This window comes from Oncorhynchus masou, chromosome 5, assembly GCF_036934945.1.
Source record: "Oncorhynchus masou masou isolate Uvic2021 chromosome 5, UVic_Omas_1.1, whole genome shotgun sequence".
NCBI lineage: Eukaryota > Metazoa > Chordata > Actinopteri > Salmoniformes > Salmonidae > Oncorhynchus > Oncorhynchus masou.
This window is the reverse complement of record NC_088216.1, coordinates 35,582,335-35,601,864: the sequence shown is the minus strand read 5'-3', so window position 1 is coordinate 35,601,864 and position 19,530 is coordinate 35,582,335. Positions and strand designations below refer to the sequence as shown.

The following is a 19,530-nucleotide window of genomic DNA, read 5'->3' as shown; positions in this document are numbered from 1 at the left end:
ACCCCCGTGCTTCACGGTTGGGATGATGCTCTTCGGCTTGCAAGCTACTCCCTTTTTGCTCCAAACATAACGATGGTCAAACAGTTCTGTTTTTGTTTCATCAGACCAGAGGACATTTCTCCAACAAGTACGATCTTTGTCCCCGTGTGCAGTTGCAAACCGTAGTCTGGCTTTTTTATATCGGTTTTGGAGCAGTGGCTTCTTCCTTGCTGAGTGGCCTTTCAGGTTATGTCGAAATATAGGACAAATTTTACTGTGGATATAAGCTCAGCCAAGAAAGAAAACGTCCGTTTTTCAGGATCCTGTCTTTCAAAGACAATTCGTAAAAATCCAAATAACTTCACAGATCTTCATTGTAAAGGTTTTAAACACTGTTTCCCATGCTTGTTCAATAAACCATAAACAATTAATGAACATGCACCTGTGGAACGGTCGTTAAGACACTAACAGCTAACAGACGGTAGGCAATTAAGGTCACAGTTCTGAAAACTTAGGACACTAAAGAGGCCTTTCTACTGACACTGAAAAACACCAAAAGAATGTGCCTTAGACATGCTGCGAATGTGTGTGAATGTGCCTTAGACATGCTGCGAGGAGGCATGAGGACTGCAGATGTGGCCAGGGCAAAAAAAATGCAATGCCCGTACTGTGAGTCGCCTAAGACAGCGCTGCGAGGAGACAGGACCGACAGCTGATCGTCCTCGCAGTGGCAGACCACGTGTAACAACACCTGCACAGGATCGGTACATCCGAACATCACACCTGCGGGAAAGGTACGGGATGGCAACAACAACTGCCTGAGTTACACCAGGAACGCACAATCCCTCCATCAGTGCTCAGACTGTCCGCAATAGGCTAAGAGAGGCTGGACTGAGGGCTTTTAGGCCAGTTGTAAGGTAGGTCCTCACCAGACATCACCGGCAACACAGTTGCCTATGGGCACAAACCCACCGTCTCTGGACAAGACAGGACTGGCACAGCATCATCGGACTGAGCTTGTTGTCATTGTAGGTAATCTCAACGCAGTGCATTACAGGGAAGACGTCCTCCTCCCTCATGTGGTATCCTTCCTGCAGGCTCATCCTAACATGACAATGCCACCAGCCATACTGCTCGTTCTGTGCATGAGTAGCAATTCTTCCTCATCAACACCGTTACAATTATGATATCGATCACTTTAGTAATGTTATCAGTCATCTTTTGAATCACCAGGTCCATTGTGCCTGGATCTGCAATGGTATTAGCTTCGCGAACGTTAGTTAGCTCATCCTGCACATCTACAGGGGTGGTGGTTTTGGTCGAGTTCTTCGATGTTCTGCTGGGTATGTTGCAGGAAACATTTGAGAAATAGCCGTCAGGCCTTATTATAAAAATTCTACCACTTTTTCAAGCTAAAAGATTAATATAAAGAAAGAAATTAACGAATGTCACGGGAACTCTCTGAAACAGTGTTCTTTACAGTGCCATTTTTTTATTAGTGTTTTAATACTGTCTGATTTATTATGAGTGGTCTATTTTAATTTGGTCTTATTGGGTTTTTCAGAGAAAATTTACCTTAAAGGGGCACACACAAGGAATTTTCTGAAGTTTTAATTAAACACAGGAATTACTTTGATAGGAAATTTACTGAAGAAACTTACTGACGGTTGTGGCTGTTTTGCGTGATGTTTTGTTGTCTCTACCTTCTTGCCCTTTGTGCTGTTATCGGTGCCAAATAATGTTTGTACCATTATTTGTGTTGCTACCATGTTCTTGTCATGTTGTGTTGCTACCATGCTGTGTTGTAATGCGTTTCTGCCTTGCTATGTTGTTGTCTTCGGTCTCTCTTGTCGTAATGTGTGTTTTGTCCTATTTAAAAAAAAAAAAAAACATTTTAATCCCAGCCTCCGTCCCCGCAGGAGGCCTTTTGGTAGGGCGTCGTTGTAAATAAGAATTTGTTGACTTGCATAGTTAAATCAAGGTTCAATTAAAAAATACTGTAAACCTTGAATATGTAATATATGGTATATGTTATTGTTTTTACATAATTAATCTATTAGAGAAAGAACTTATTTGATAATTAATAGTTATGTGTGATTAGGACCACGAGAAGGATAGACCTGCCTCTAGTCTATTTTACTATGAAGTTATGGGTACAATTTTTTATGGAGTTATTAAGGGTAGTACTTATAATTTGATTTGTGTCAAAATGGGGAGAATGACAGGGTCCTTTGAGGTTTTTGAAGTTTACACACCTTTAGTGATATGTAGGAATGTATCGAATGATGTATGAAGGAGGGTATTGTTGTTTGTCTGTTTTGTTTCGATATAAATCTCACCAGATTGGGTCTGCTGGATGATCTGGATAATTTCCTGACCCTGTGTGATGAGGTTGACAGTGTGATAAGCTCATTTGGAAAATTGTTTCAACAGAATGTGATGTTATTTTCTTTGACATTTGTTTTAGAAATTGGTATTAAGAATATTGGTAAAAGTCATAATTTGTCATAGCCAATTCTTGTCTGAATTTCCTGAACCAGAAATGAACTAAACTGTCATTCTGATCTGTCCTCTTTTGAAATTATGGAAAGGTGACTAGATGGTATCTAGATGCATGGAAGGGACAATTTGACCAAACAGTGTGTGAAAGTTAAAACCCCCTCTAACTGGAGTCCGAGCCAGCAACCGGTGTACAACATCCAGTTGACGCTATCAACTGCCTTTTCTCTAAGGAGTGCAACAGAAGTCCATGTGGAGTGAGCATGGAGGGAGATCCTTTCCAAAACCTCTCTCATATTGCTGGTATACATACTGGTTGGCAAATAGACAAGACATAATAGGCATTAGTTGTGGGGCTCAGATGATAAATTATTCTGTTTGGGAAAATCAGATTATTCCTGAGACATTGAAATTTGGTTGGTCAACTGTGACCGTAATTGATTTAGGCTTGTCTAAAATTGTTATTTGGGGTATCAGGTTGATTGTGGAGGTCGACACACTGCTACGTTTATAGTAATTTAGACTAATAATGCATTGAGATACTGATCTGTAATTATAATTGTGATGAGAAAGTTAATACAATATATTAATCTTATAATTCTTGTATGTTAAAACCTGTTATGGCAAGGCGATTCTCCCCCCTGTCAGTTTTTTAAACGTTACGAAAAAAGCCTACCATGCAATAATCTGAGACAGCGCTCAGACGTAAATATATTTCTCCGCCATGTTTGGAGGAGTGCTCAGAATCAATACAATGATTTGTTTTGTACTGATAAAATGTACTCTGACTTAGATTGCGGATAATTGTTTTACGATATTGTAGTCTTTTTAAACCTTGTAATTCTTGAGAAAATTCTCAAAATGGGGGAATGTGAGTGCAAAATTACAAGATTGTTATACTGTTTATATGTCAAAAAAGGTTTGATGAGTACTCTTTCATGTGTCTGTGGGGCTTGAGCTGACAAGATGGGGTGGGTGTAACCGAGATAGGGATAGCTTTGGAGTAGAACAATCCCTCATCGTCTCAAAATCATCCTTGCATCTGGGAGACTAAACTGGGTGGGAATTAAAACAACACCAGGTGCAGATAATCACAATTTGAACCCAGTGGCTTATGAAGCCCCTTGGTCTGCATGGGAGGGGTGGAACCAGCCATGACTTAGCAGTAACTCGGGGTATTTCTTTCCTGTGGCAGTCCTCATGAGAGCCAGTTTCATCATAGCGCTTGATGGTTTTTGCAACTGCACTTGGAAGAAACGTTCAAAGTTCTTGAAAGGTTCCGTATTGACTGACATCTTAAAGTAATGGACTGTCATTTCTCTTTGCTTATTTGAGCTGTTCTTGCCATAATATGGACTTGGTCTTTTACCAAATAGGGCTATCTTCTGTATACCACCCCTACCTACCTTGTCACAACACAACTACATTAAGGGAGGAAATTCCACAAATTAACTTTTAACAAATGCATTCCAGGTGACTATCTCATGAAGCCGGTTGACAGAATGCCAAAAGTGTGCAAAGCTGTGGCCACATTGAAGAATCTCAAATATATTTTGATTTGTTTAACACTTTTGTTAGTGGCATAATACCATATGTGATATTTCATAGTTTGTCTACACTATCATTCTACAAAATAGAATACGGTAAAAATAAACTCTGGAATGAGTAGGTGTCCAAACATTTGACTGGTACTGTATGCACAATGCAGGAACATGATACATTGTAGTACTTCAAAATACTTATACAATGTGGCATGGAGCTACTGCAATGTAGTAGATTCTGTGATCAGTTGATTGTGTTAATCTATTTTCTACTTGCCAAAGACTACGACAGTGATACAATCGCTTCACAAAATATTTTGTGATTAATTATACCATCCTATGAGAACATCCAACTTGCCAAGGCATGGTCAGTTATACCAGCCTAATAAATATTCTGAGGAAATGAGAATAAGCAGATGTATTATCTATTGACAATGTAATCATGAACGTACATTTGGCTCGGAGCCTTTTGGTGAAAATAAAAAGGAAACGGATATCAACGTTTTATTGTACAACAGTGCTAATACAATAGTTAGGAAAAGATCATTAACATGTGACCAATCATCATCACCAGTAAAACACTAATTTCATAAAACACTGATGTAGTTTGACAGTGTCACATCATTACAAAAGATTACTCCAACATAATATTTAACACAGAAGACAATGCGGGCACATGTATGGTGTATTCAGACCCATTGACTTTTTCCACATTGTTACAGCCTTAATCTAAAATGGATGAAAAAAAAAAAAGAAAATCTGCACAATACTCCACGACAAAGCCAAAATGGGTTTTGCATTTTTTGTGCAAATGTATAAAAAATAAACATGCCTTATTTACACAAGTATTCAGTCCCTTCGGTATGACACTCGAAATTGGGCTCGGGTGCATCCTGTTTCCATTGATCATCCTTGATGTTTCTACAACTTGACTGGAGTCCACCTGTGGTAAATTGATTTGGAAAGGCACACACCTGTCTATATGAAGGTACCACAGTTGACAGTGCATGTCAGAGCAAAAACCAAGCCATGAGGTCGAAGAAATTGTCCGTAGAACTCCTCAACAGGATTGAGTAAGAGCACAGATCTGGAGATGGGCACCAAAAAATGTCTGCAGCATTGAAGGTCCTCGGGAACACAGTGGCCTCCATCATTCTTAAATGGAAGAAGTTTGGAACCACCAAGACTTCCTAGAAGGCAACTGCCCAGCCAAACTGAGCAATAGGGGGAGAAGGGCTTTGGTCAGGGAAGTGACCAATAACCCGATAGTTACTCTGACAGGGCTCCAGAGTTTCCCTGTGGAGATGGGAGAACCTTCCAGAAGGACAACCATCTCTGCAGCATTCCACCAATCAGGTCTTTATGGTAGAATGGCCAGACGGAAGTCACTCCTTAGTAAAAGGCACAACAGCCTGCTTGAGGTTAGCCAAAAAGGCACCTAAAGGACTCTCAGACCATGAGAAACAAGATGCTCTGGTCTGATGAAACCAAGATTGGACTCTCTGGCCTGAATGCCAAGCGTCACATCTGGAGGAAACCTGGCACCATCCCTAGGTCGAAGCATGGTGGTGGCAGCATCATACTGTGGGGATGTTCTTCAGCGGCATGGACTGGGAGAATTCAGGATCGAGGGAAAGATGAACGGAGCAGAATAGAGAGAGATCCGTGATGATAACCTGCTCCAGAGCCCTCAGGACATCAGACTGGGGCAAAGGTTCACCTTCCAACAGGATAACGACCCTGACAACGCAGGAATGGCTTCGGGACAAGTCTCTGGGTGCCCTTGAGTGGTCCAGCCAGAGCCCGGACTAGAAACCAATCAAACATCTCTAGAGAGACCTGAAAAAAGTTTTGAAGCAACGCTCACCATCCAACCTGACAGAGCTTGCTTGAGAGGATCTACAGAGAATGGGAGAAACTACCCAAATACAGGTGTGCCAAGCTTGTAGCGTCATACCCAAGAAGAGTCGAGGTTGTAATCGCTGCAAAAGGTGCTTCAACAAAGTACTGAGTAAAAGGGTCTGAATACTTATTTAAAATGTGATAGTGTTTATTTTTTTATACATTTGCAAACATTTCTAAGAACCTGTTTTTGCTTTGTCATTATGGGGTATGGTGTGTAGATTGACGAGGAAAACATATTTAAGAATAATAACAAAATATGGAAAAAGTCAAGGGGTCTAAAAACTTTCCAAATACAATGTATGACATAATGATCCTTATTTTCTAAATGCGGTTGTTGTAACATTTGGATTTTCAACTCCTGATAAGAAAACCATCAAATTTGAGCACCTACTACATCAAGGATCAAGCAAGTAATTGTGCAATACCAGACATGTTGGTATGGAGTTGATGTTAAGATTTACTGTAAGATGTTGAGTTAAGATTAAAAACAAATGTATATTTTATCAAAAATAGCACCACTAACCATAACTCAGAAATTTCCCTTAAAATAAGACCAAATAAAAAGTGTAGATACTACACAAATGCTGCCTTAATTAGCAGCATGAAGGGAAAAGAAAGTCAACTGCCATATTTCATATAGAGACTAGCCCTTTCTGCTATGATACCGCCTGCATACTTTACAATGCAATAGAGGGCTAAAGGATCATTGATGATAGACAAATTCAGCAGCAAAAGCCTATTTTGGTCAGTCTTGAAGTCCATGGACAATTTAAAAGTAATGCAGGTTTTGGTTCATCACCAACCTTCGTCCTTCACTTTGAAATGTTGACCAGAAAAAGATAGACTCATGCTGTAAGTAGGGTAAGCACTTGCAGAAGACATTAATGAGTTGTTGGCACTGGAATGTGGTGTTCTTAAAAGGAGATTGAGTTTCAGGATGGGGTTCTCAGTGGTGGGCTCTCTCGCTGACCACGTCCTGCAGCCGTTTGAGCAGCACATCCTCGCTCTCGGGACACACCCGTTTGGTGGGGGACTCGCCCAAGTAGTCGCCCTCCATGGAAAAGGCCCTTTTCCTGCTCACCCCGCCCTGGCGGATCATCCGGTTGATGTCAGTCAGTTCCTGCGGAAGGAGGGGGTAAAGCACAGGTGAGCTAACATTAACATACAGACAGGAAGTAAAGGAACCATGGCCCCTGAGCCAAAAGGGCTCCCCTTAATCCTGAGTGGCGCAGCAGTCTAAGGCACTGCATCTCAGTGCAAGAGGTGTCACTACAGTCCCTGGTTCGAATCCAGGCTGTATCACATCCGGCTGTGATTGGGAGTCCCATAGGGCAGCGAAAAATTGGCCCAGCCTCGTCCGGGTTTGGCAGTCAGTGTAAATAATAATTTGTTCTTTAACTGACTTGCCTAGTTAAATAAATGTTTTAAAAAATCTGCATCTCCTAGCGTACACCTGGCCATCAAATATATTTGAATTATTCCAGAGATAACACGCCAGTCCTGATCAACTAATCATCAAGTCCTTGACTACTTCAATCAGGTGTGCTAGTTCAGCAAAATTGTGAAACGCCTGGGCTCCCCGAGGAGAGGTTTGACAAACATCAAGGTAAATGGACTGAAATATTGTCCATAAATTACCTCATTGGAAAGAAAGGACCACACCTCCCCACATTTATGTGCAAAACATATTGCCTTAAACTATGGATAATGTTGATTCATGAGTTAATACATTGATTTATGTTAAAGCATGTGTATATGAACCATACAGACAACACAATTTGATGTAAAAAATGTGCATCTAAACTTCTGTACTGCCTCTTCAAAATACAAACACATACATGCATAAGGGTTGGGACATACTTTGGAGGGGCTGCCGTTGATCTTGTAGGTGTAGGCAGAGTTCGGGGTGAGACAGGAGCCGTTCTTATGTGGGGACACGTAGATGGAGTGTCTCTGAGAGATGCGGCGGGGGGACAGGGGCTGGGCTCTCATCGAGGGGAACGGGGACAGAGGAGGGGCCTCCATCTGGAAGACAAGAGGGAACAAAACAACTACAGACAACTAGTTTACAAATCTCAAACTTCTGACTAGATACTGACAGTGAACTGGTGTCAGGACAGAAGTATGCCCATGATTAAAGTTGAATTAGTATATACTGTCCAACGAAATGCTAAAATGCAGGTTCCTTCGACAATGCAACAATAAGAAATAACATGAACAGAAAGTAAATGGCACAGTAGAATATAAGAAAGCACAATTTATAGTAGAATATTTACACAGGGTATCAGGGAAGGGGGGATTAGAGGGCAATTGTTTAAATTGTGCAGAATTAGCAATAGTAGAGAAGAGTCTGCTATCGGCAGTTGTGATTTGTGTGTAACATGAATGTATGTGTGTGTGAGTGCATGTGTGCCATGGTGTGGAGAGTCAGTGCAGGTGATCAGACCAGTTCAGATCGCTTGTAGATAGAAATGGTCTCGCGAGCCTGTTGGTATCAGACCTCATACCATACCCTGTTGTCCATGCTGGGGGCGGCGTATCGGAGGGCAAAGCCCTTAATCTTCAGCACATAGACAGAGTTGTAGAACTGGATGAGGTCGCCGCGCTCCTCGCCTTGGGCAAGAGCCTCCTCTCTGCTGCTCTGGTCAGCTTTCTCAGCAGCTGAAATTAAGGCTGGTGGATGCATTGTTCAGTAATGGATACTCATATCACCAAAGAGTCTGCCTACCGTTATGTTAGCAGTTGATGTTATTCTTCAATAACACAGACCCCAAAGCAAATCAGGGGGAGGAAAACAGGTTAACTCAAAGAGGACAAATCATGCTTGGAAGTAGGTGATAATTTCTTCCCTGTCCTCAGTGATTCTCTCCACAGAACAAAGGGACAGGATGTAGTGTTATAACCCAGCCCTAGCCTGTGGTTGACTAACTAGAATTCCTTGCAATAAAACTGGGCCAATGGCCAGATAACAAGTATCCTATTTCAGGTTCAATGTATAAACAATTTGGACCAATGAGAACTTGTCATGTAGCTATGAGTCCCAGACTGAAATTCCTCACATGTCTCTGACCCATTGATATTACAGAAAAAAACACTATTTCCATTGACCTTTCGTCCTCTGCGTTGCGTATTTATCTTCAAAATATGCTTACAGTATCAATATAATTTTTTGATATATAATTTTAAAAGAATATTATTTTTTCCCCCATAATTTCTGTGCTAGAAACAAACCATATGAAACCAACATTTTTAAACAGCTGGACATTCATTCAGGTTACATTCAGTGGGATTCATTTCCAGAGTCTTTCTCAGGGCCGTGGTATCTTTTAGTGGTCCGAAAATAACTCTGAACCACCTGGCTATACTCCAGTAGTGGACAGCTGCAGATAGAAAGGCTATTTGGGGGTGTGCTGTCTTACATGTTCCACCAGAGGGGTCCACTTCCATGTTCTCGTCTGAGGGCTGTTCTCTGGTGCTGCTGGGTCGGATGAGGACACTGCGGTAGACCTGTGGAGTGAGCATAAACAAGAGCCGTAAGGAACACGTCACTCAAATTATTTTTTTGACTTCACGACAGGCACAAATTCTATATATGTAATATAATATTAGTGATCTATATTAAAATCGGTTTTCTGACTATGCACACCTCCCTCTGCAGAAGTGTTTGAGAAGATCTTGAAATAAAGTACAGAGGAATTCAGAAAAACCTGGCATGTGGGGTCACTTACATGACTGCTGGCTTGTGGTTGACTGCGGTAACATTTCATGATGTCCTGGAATGTGTGGCCTTCTTTCGTAATCTACAACATTCATATGTACACTATTAATAGGAATCCAAGCAACAATCACTCAGGTGAGAAAAAAAAACTAAACTGTTGAATGTCTGTACGACGGGTAAAACGTGTTTGTGCCAGGGACCGGCAAGACATGGCCTTCTTCCTCTGGGTACAGCTTTCTTAAAATCCAAAAACAAAACAAAAATCTGTGGGTTCTACTACCCTAACACATTGTTTTAAGATTACTATTTGATTATGTATTGAAGGACGGACACCTTGAGATCAGAAACAGATGTGTAAAAAAAAATGAAAATAGCTATGCTGAATATGCAGTCAGAATAATATTCTACAGTGAAAATTAGTCAATTCTGCTGAAGGTAACATTGAGTCAATAAGATGTGAATAGGAGGCTTCTTTATGATATGGGCCATCCGGAGTATGGCATTTATCGCAGTAGGATGGACACATACATTGTTTTATTGAGTCAATTCTTAGATTAGTTTCCCCTCAAGGAAATGTGCCATAGATGCGGTAGAGAAATGTGCCATAGATGCGGTCAATCGAACTCGACCAAAACAATGGAGTTGACATGGAAACACGTGGGGGGGAAAGGGGCATGGGTTAAGATCCAGTCTCCTCATTGCCCCCTGGCAAAATCTACCTACATTCACACTATTGTTTGTGCATTTCAAACTGTTGAGGCAAAAAAATAGATATATTTCTCAAACCACAGTATAATGTTTTTTGTATGGATGCCAACCCCAACAACTGACTACCACCACCGAATTCAGTATGCGAGCTATGCTAACCAGCTTATAAGAATGGGAGTTAGCATTTAGCAGTCACTTCTAAAATTGAAAAGGGACAACTTCCACATGTTATGAAGTGAAAACAGCCAAATATATAAAAATCGGACTTTAGTAACCACACGGAAGGCCTGTTACAATACAGAAATCCTGGCAGAATTGATGAATATCCACGCCGTTAGATCAGATTTGTTAAATGTGCACCATTCCAATGACTCCTGTACTGCATCTATGTTTAAATATGAGTTGAGGGCAAGCAGATCAACACAGGTAGGTCCCATTATTCACCATTTTGGGCAGTTTGTCCATTATAAAAACTACATAAGCATGTGCACCCACAGAATTAAAATGCCATTCTAATGCCATGTCTGAGCCAGCCATGTCACAACTAATCAATACATTCCGTTTAAACATTCTGGTGACGAGGGAACATAAAACGCCAGTTTTAACAAGACAATCTAGCAGATTCCTCCTGAGGTAAAGTTATTACAGCCTAGAGAAACACGGCGAGATTTGTGCCAAACCTTCCTCTAAGAGTTCCAGACAGGGGCACTGACCTAGCCGCCGGCTACGTCAAGCGATCCATGGTGCGATGCACCAAGGGACCCGGGCCGGTCTGGAAATTATCACTCTTTTGTATGTTTGATTCAACGGACAGATAGGAAGAGCAGTGGGGCTGAGATTCGAGAACAGACATGTGCTGTCGGCATTGGTGGTGACTGCTAGACCAACCGTTGCCCAAAAGATGACAGAACCACCAAAATCCACTGTATTCAAAAGTGTTTTAAACCCGCAAACACCTGCAGTTCTTCAATAAAATAATGAATCCAAAGAACTCATTACAAATGTTTTCAGTCAGATTTCTTGATGGTGCAGAAAAGTATTAGATATTCTACATTAAGAAACAAGGGAATGCATTTGTCAAATTTGAATATAAAGGGTATTCTGTGTTTTAATATGGAACGTAAGTATAACCAATTCTCCTGTGAATTGAAAAAGAAAGATTAATAAATAATTTTATTATGGTCCACATAAGAAATAAAAACAAGAAAGTACCATACTAAGTACTAGGTGCCCTGCATGACACAGAAATAATCAAGTCATTATCAATGTGTCAATCCCTCTGTTCAAGACCATCAGAACATCGCTCATCTCATTCAGTGAATCCAGAAACACAGCCACGTAGAAAGCCATTTAGCAGTTGCTCTCAAGAGGCTTAATCAATGCATTCAACTGAAGATGGTAAAACAACAAAAATAAGCAAATCTTTCTCCTCAGTGCTTTAGTACCTTAGAGATTATGTAGATGGCGCAAAGGAGGAGCTGGTCCAGGTGTCTGTCTTTCATCAGCTCCGGACACTGGACGATGGAGTGCTCAAAGCAAGTCCAGATCTTGCCCCGCAGCTCTGCCGAGATGTCCAGCCTAACGCACAGATCTCTCAGCCGCACACTGGCCAGGTGGTACACCTACAGAGAGTACGGGGGGGGGCGAGAGAGTGAGCGCGAGCGAGGGAGCACGAGGGCGAGAGAGAGCGAGCGAACGAGCGAGGGGGGCGAGAGAGAGCGGGCGAGAGAGAGCGGGCGAGAGAGAGCGGGCGAGAGAGAGCGGGCGAGCGAGAGCGGGGCGAAAGCGAGAGCGGCGAGAAAGAGCGAGAGAGAAGCGGGGCGAGCGAGGGCGGCGAAAGAAAGAGCGAGAGAGGGCGAGAGAGCGAGAGCGAGGGCGGGCGAGCGAGAGAGCGGGCGAGCGAGAGAGCGAGCGAGAGAGAGCGGGCGAGCGAGTAGCGAGAGGGCGAGCGAGAGAGAGAGCGAGAGAGAGCGGGGAGCGGCGAGAGAGAGCGAGCGAGAGAGCGAGAGAGAGCGAGCGAGAGAGCGAGAGAGCGCGGGCGAGAGAGAGCGAGAGAGAGCGGGCGAGCGAGAGCGAGAGAGAGCGGGCGAGAGAGCGAGAGAGAGCGGGCGAGAGAGCGAGAGAGAGCGGGCGAGCGAGGAGAGAGCGGCGAGGGCGAGCGAGAGAGAGCGCGAGAGAGCGGGCGAGAGAGAGCGAGCGAGAGAGAGCGGGCGAGCGAGAGAGGGCGAGCGAGAGAGAGAGAGCGAGAGAGAGCGGGCGAGCGAGAGAGAGCGGGCGAGAGAGAGCGGGCGAGGGAGAGAGAGCGGGCGAGAGAGCGAGCGAGAGAGAGCGGGCGAGCGAGAGCGGGCGAGAGAGCGGGCGAGAGAGAGCGGGCGAGAGCGGGCGAGCGAGAGAGAGCGAGAGCGGCGAGAGAGAGCGGGCGAGAGAGAGCGGGCGAGCGAGAGAGAGCGGGCGAGAGAGAGACAGGGCGAGCGAGAGAGAGCGGGCGAGAGAGAGCGGCGAGCGGGAGAGCGAGAGAGCGGGGCGAGAGAGAGCGGGCGAGAGAGAGCGGGCGAGCGAGAGAGAGCGGGGGCGAGCGAGAGAGAGGGCGAGCGAGCGAGCGAGAGCGAGCGAGAGAGAGGGCGGGCGAGAGAGAGAGAGAGAGCGAGAGAGGGCGAGCGAGAGCGGGCGAGCGAGAGCGGGCGAGCGAGAGAGAGCGGGCGAGCGAGAAGAGCGAGCGAGAGAGGGCGAGAGAGAGCGAGCGAGAGAGGGCGAGCGAGAGAGGGCGAGCGAGAGCGAGAGAGAGCGAGAGAGGCGGAGAGAGCGGAGCGAGAGAGCGGCAGAGCGAGAGCGAGAGAGACAGAGAGAGGCAGAGCGAGAGAGAGAGCGGGCGAGAGAGAGAGAGCGAGCGGGCGAGAGAGAGCGGGCGAGAGAAAGCGAGGGCGAGAGAGCGAGTGAGAGAGCGGGCGAGAGAGAGCGAGCGAGAGAGCGGGCGGCGAGAGAGAGAGAGAGCGGGCGAGAGCGAGAGAGAGAGGGCGAGCGAGAGAGAGAGGGCGAGCGAGCGAGAGAGAGAGAGAGAGCGGCGAGAGAGAGCGGGCGAGAGGGCGAGCGAGAGAGAGCGGGGCGAGAGAGAGCGGGCGAGCGAGAGCGGGCGAGCGAGAGAGGGCGAGCGAGAGAGGGCGAGAGAGAGAGCGGGCGAGAGAGAGAGAGAGCGAGAGAGAGAGAGAGCGAGCGAGAGAGAGAGAGAGAGCGGGCGAGAGAGAGAGAGCGGGCGAGAGAGAGAGAGCGGGCGAGAGAGAGAGCGGGAGAGAGAGAGAGAGAGAGCGGGCGAGAGAGAGAGCGGGCGAGAGAGAGAGCGGGCGAGAGAGAGAGAGCGGAGAGAGAGAGAGAGAGCGGGCGAGAGAGAGAGAGCGGGGCGAGAGAGAGAGAGAGGGGGCGAGAGAGAGAGAGAGAGAGAGCGGGCGAGAGAGAGAGAGAGCGGGCGAGAGAGAGAGAGAGAGCGGGCGAGAGAGAGAGAGAGCGGGCGAGAGAGAGAGAGAGCGGGCGAGAGAGAGAGAGCGGGCGAGAGAGAGCGGGCGAGAGAGAGCGGGCGAGAGAGAGCGGCGAGAGAGAGCGGGAGAGAGAGCGGGGCGAGAGAGAGCGGGCGAGAGAGAGCGGGCGAGAGAGAGAGCGGGCGAGAGAGAGCGGCGAGAGAGAGCGAGCGAGAGAGAGAGCGGGCGAGAGAGAGAGAGAGAGCGGGCGAGAGAGAGAGAGAGAGAGAGAGAGCGGGCGAGAGAGAGAGAGAGAGAGAGCGGGAGAGAGAGAGAGAGAGAGAGAGCGAGCGAGAGAGAGAGAGCGGGCGAGAGAGAGAGAGAGAGAGAGGCGAGAGAGAGAGAGCGGGCGAGAGAGAGAGAGCGGGCGAGAGAGAGAGAGCGAGAGGGCGAGAGAGAGAGCGGGCGAGAGAGAGAGAGCGGGCGAGAGAGAGAGCGGGCGAGAGAGAGAGAGAGAGAGGGCGAGAGAGAGAGAGCGGGCGAGAGAGAGAGAGCGGGCGAGAGAGAGAGAGCGGGCGAGAGAGAGAGAGCGGGGCGAGAGAGAGAGCGGGCGAGAGAGAGAGCGGGCGAGAGAGAGAGAGAGCGGGAGAGAGAGAGCGAGCGGAGAGAGAGAGAGAGCGGGCGAGAGAGAGAGAGCGGGCGAGAGAGAGCGAGAGAGAGAGAGCGGGCGAGAGAGAGAGAGAGAGAGAGAGCGAGCGAGAGAGCGGGCGAGAGAGAGCGAGAGAGAGAGATCGGGCGAGAGAGAGAGAGAGAGCGGGCGAGAGAGAGAGATCGGGCGAGAGAGAGAGAGAGATCGGGCGAGAGAGAGAGAGAGATCGGGCGAGAGAGAGAGAGAGATCGGGCGAGCGAGCGAGAGCGGGGGAGCGAGAGCGGGGGAGCGAGAGCGGGAGGGGTCGAGAGAGAGAGCGGGAGGGGTCGAGAGAGAGAGCGGGAGGGGTCGAGAGAGAGAGCGGGAGGGGTCGAGAGAGAGAGAGGGGTCGAGAGAGAGAGAGGGGTCGAGAGAGAGAGAGGGGTCGAGAGAGAGAGAGGGGTCGAGAGAGAGAGAGGGGTCGAGAGAGAGAGAGGGGTCGAGAGAGAGAGAGAGGGGTCGAGAGAGAGAGAGCGGGAGGGGTCGAGAGAGAGAGAGCGGGAGGGGTCGAGAGAGAGAGAGCGGGAGGGGTCGAGAGAGAGAGAGCGGGAGGGGTCGAGAGAGAGAGAGAGCGGGAGGGGTCGAGAGAGAGCGGGGGGGGTCGAGAGAGAGAGAGCGGGAGGGTCGAGAGAGAGAGAGAGCGGGAGGGGTCGAGAGAGAGAGCGGGTGGGGTCGAGAGAGAGAGAGCGGGAGGGGTCGAGAGAGAGAGAGCGGGAGGGGTCGAGAGAGAGAGAGCGGGAGGGGTCGAGAGAGAGAGAGCGGGAGGGGTCGAGAGAGAGAGAGCGGGAGGGGTCGAGAGAGAGAGCGGGAGGGGTTGAGAGAGAGAGCGGGAGGGGTCGAGAGAGAGAGCGGGAGGGGTCGAGAGAGAGAGAGCGGGGGCGGGGGGGGCGAGCGAGTGCGAGGGGGTGCGGGCGAGGGGGCGGGCGAATGCGAGGGGGCGAGTGTGAGGCGGGCAAGTGCGAGGCGGGCACGAGGCGGGAGAGTGAGAGGGAATGTGTCTCAGCTGGCTGAAGATTTAACGCTCCAAGAGTGAAACATTTGAGTTATTTGTAGCGGCTAGTACTACATACACCATTATTCATAATTTGTGTTGCATGTAAAAATAAAGGCCCTCTGACGATAATGACTGTGTGCTGTTCTCTGGGATAGATACGGGGAACGGCTGGGGGAACCCAAGGACAGGTTTGCGAACCACTGATATAGGGAATAGGGTGCCTTTGTGACGCAGCCTGTGTGTCCTCTTTCACCTTCCTGAAGAAGAGGGCCAAGGAGCCGGTGCGTCGGGGCCGGCTCTGTTGGGGGTCTGGCTGGGCCTGGGGTGCCGGGATGGACCGGCTGGGGGAGGCTGTCAAGAGGACCTGGGCTGTAATGGGACTGCCGGGCTCCCCTCTGGTCTGTACCTGGATCAGCGTGATGCCTCCCAGATCATTCTTTATACCTGGGGATCACATAGGCACATTGTAGGGGAGGCAACAGGGGGGCGATTGGCTTGTTGAGGCGTTGCACAATTTCATATCAATAAATTTACCAAAAGTGTGTTACGCATAGAGTTGCAAAGGGAGGGTAAATTACAGGAAACTGATTTCAGCAGTAAACTACCAGAATTTAGTGGCCTTTTTGTGTACTTATCACAGGGGTCTGTAATGCTCTCTGTCCCTCTGTGTGGACTAAATATAAACCATCAACTTAGTGAACACCATTGGTGATTAATATGAGGGATATATATATATATATCTACTGCTCAAAAAAATAAAGGGAACAACACAATGTAACTCCAAGTCAATCACACTTCTGTGAATTCAAACTGTCCACTTCGGAAGCAACACTGATTGACAAATTTCACATGCTGTTGTGCAAATGGAAGAGAAAACAGGTGGAAATTATAGGCAATTAGGAAGACACCCCCAATAAAGGAGTGGTTCTACAGGTGGTAACCACAGACCACTTCTCAGTTCCTAAGCTTCCTGGCTGATGTTTTGGTCACTTTTGAATGCTGGTGGTGCTTTCACTCTAGTGGTAGCATGAGACGGAGTCTACATCCCACACAAGTGGCTCAGGTAGTGCAGCTCATCCAGGATGGCACATCAATGCGAGCTGTGGCAAGAAGGTTTGCTGTGTCTGTCAGCGTAGTGTTCAGAGCATGGAGGCGCTACCAGGAGACAGGCCAGTACATCAGGAGACGTGGGGAGGAGGCCGTAGGAGGGCAACAACCCAGCAGAAGGACCGCTACCTCCGCTTTTGTGCAAGGAGGAGCACTCCCAGAGCCCTGCAAAATGACCTCCAGCAGGTCACAAATGTGCATGTGTCTGCTCAAACGGTCAGAAACAGACTCCATGAGGGTGGTATGAGGGCCCAACATCCACAGGTGGGGGTTGTGTTCACAGCCCAACACCGTGCAGGACATTTGGCAAATTCACCACTGGCGCACTGTGCTCTTTACAGATGAAAGCAGGTTCACACTGAGCACGTGACAGAGTCTGGAGACGCCGTGGAGAACGTTCTGCTGCCTGCAACATCCTCTAGCATGACCGGTTTGGCGGTGGGTCAGTCATGGTGTGGGGACCCCTTGTGAGACCATATGCTGGTGCGGTTGGCCCTGGGTTCCTCCTAATGCAAGACAATGCTAGACCTCATGTGGCTGGAGTGTGTCAGCAATTCCTGCAAGAGGACTGCATTGATGCTATGGACTGGCCTGCCCGTTCCCCAGACCTGAAACCAATTGAGCACATCTGGGACATCATGTCTCGCTCCATCCGTTGCACCACAGACTGTCCAGGAGTTGGCGGATGCTTTAGTCCAGGTCTGGGAGGAGATCCCTAAGGAGACCATCCGCCACCTCATCAGGAGCATGCCCAGGCATTGTTGGGAGGTCATACAGACACGTGGAGGCCACACACACTACTGAACCTCATTTTGACTTGTTTTAAGGACATTACATCAAAGTTGGATCAGCCAGTAGTGTGGTTTTCCACTTCAATTTTGAGTGTCACTCCAAATCCAGACCTCCATGGGTTGATAAATTTGATTTCCATTGATAATTTTTGTGTGATTTTGTTGTCAGCATATTCAACTTTGTAAAGAAAAAAGTATTTAAAAATATTTCATTCATTCAGATCTAGGATGTGTTATTTTAGTGTTCCCTTTATTTTTTGGAGCAGTGTATATATATTAATACTAAATTGTTAAACTATAAATGTCCAAAGTAACCATAGATGACTGAAAATTCAGGAAAACTAGTTGCGTGTGTGATGGTACCAAATTGATCATGATTTTTAGTCGCTACTCAATCTTCGAGATTAACTTAACACATTCTATATTAATGTATTTGTTAGCTGAAGTCTGCAGACCATTTATCAGAGATTGTTATACAAGATACGGACAAAATAAATCTGAGGACACCACCATCCTCTAGAACCGTAGTGGTATCTTTTAGGGTTTGTTTGTCGATTTTTAAAGGCCTTCTCCTTAATTAAAAAAATAAACAGCCACAAAATGGGTATATCCAGTGGCTTAAAGTACTGAAGTTAAAATACTTTAAAGTACTCCTTAACTAAGTCGTTTTGGGGTATCTGTATTTCACTATTTATATTTTTTGACAATTTACTTTTGCTTCACTATATTCCTAAAGAAAATAAATGTACTTTTTACCCCATACATTTTCCCTAACACCCAAAAGTACTCGTTACACTGAATGCTTAGCAGGGCAGGAAAACTGTCAAATTCACACGCTTATCAAGAGAACATTCCTGGTCATCCCTACTACCTCTTATCTGGTGGACTGACTAAACACACATGCTTCATTTATAAATTATGTCTGAGTGTTGGATTATGTCCCTGGCTTTCAGTAAAAAACTAGAAAATGGTAGCATCTGGTTTACTTAATATAAGGAATTTTAAATTGTTTGTACTTTTCCTTTTGATACTTAAGTATACTTAAAACCAAACACTTTTAGACTTCTACTCAAGTAGTATTTTAATGGGTGACTCACTTGAGTAATTTTCTAAAAGCTTTACTTTTATTCAAGTATGACAATTGGGTACTTTTTCCACTGCTGGGTAAATACGTGTTAATTCAATCTCTTTTTGACAGCACCCCTTTTGGTTTAAACAAATCTTTCCATACATGTTTTCACATAGTAGAAGTGGTCAGAAAGTTACTTTTTAGAGTCCAAAACATTATGGTGAAAAAAAAAAATTGTTTGAATAAAAAGTAATTTTCAACTTAACGTCAATTATCAAAAAATGCGGAAACAGCCATTTGTTTTCCATATTTGCATTAGGGCTGGGAATTGCCTGGGACCGATATTAATCACGATACTTAGGTGCCGATACGACATTCACGATTCTATATGTATTGCGAGTCAATGTTCCAAACATATTGCTCACCATGTCTGCTGCTGAGGGAAAAGAGAGCCATGAGAAAAATTAGTTTTTATCAGTCATGGAAATAAGTGCTAAAATCTAATTGGCTCCCTATTTAAAAAATATGGAGAACAATGTAGCATAGACCCTATTTCACATCAGCTGAGGTTGTGTTTTGCCTACCATCGGTTGAGAGACAAATTTGTCTTGAATACAGGGTGGGTGTCATTTCTATCATAGAAATATAACTCATTTAACGAACCTATCTATCCCTTTAAGACACTGCAATATAGCTGGTACACCATTGAAATGTAAAATTGAATCTATTTTTTACTTCTAATTACAACGACAAATATGACTGCCGGTCCACCCACTGCTAACTTAAAATTGTCATGTCTATTATATTATCTACATTTCAATAGGTTTCCTATGGAGGTTTGACAGTATAATAAAGCCCCCCCCCCCCCAAAAAAAAAGATATTCCCACTCAACTCAACATTCTCTTTGTGGTACCATTTAAAAATACATTTATAAGCCAAAACCTGACAACCAGCCTATATTCAAGAGCATGTTGTGGCTCAACCGATGACTAGCACAACACAAAAACTTTCGACCAGGGATGTGTGCCACACAAAAATCTGAACTCATCCTGATGGGCCGCAGTGGCTCACGGGTCTGCAT

General features: G+C 46.1%; 1 protein-coding gene across 2 annotated transcripts in view; it reads right to left on the bottom strand.

The window, feature by feature from the left end:
* Positions 1–4,507: 4,507 nt before the first annotated feature.
* The window catches only part of rbl1 (retinoblastoma-like 1 (p107)), a 46,357-nt gene continuing 31,334 nt past the window's right edge, over positions 4,508–19,530 (bottom strand). The window contains exons 16-22 of one of the 2 annotated variants that reach the window (XM_064965457.1): positions 15,735–15,925; positions 11,796–11,972; positions 9,653–9,724; positions 9,344–9,431; positions 8,437–8,597; positions 7,785–7,949; positions 4,508–7,044 (exon numbers count right to left, since the gene is read on the bottom strand). In XM_064965457.1, coding sequence (XP_064821529.1) covers positions 6,871–7,044; positions 7,785–7,949; positions 8,437–8,597; positions 9,344–9,431; positions 9,653–9,724; positions 11,796–11,972; positions 15,735–15,925 — 1,028 coding nt within the window. In that variant the 3' untranslated portion in view covers positions 4,508–6,870. The remainder of the gene's footprint in view (positions 7,045–7,784; positions 7,950–8,436; positions 8,598–9,343; positions 9,432–9,652; positions 9,725–11,795; positions 11,973–15,734; positions 15,926–19,530) is intronic. The other variant, XM_064965458.1, reaches the window with a different exon arrangement.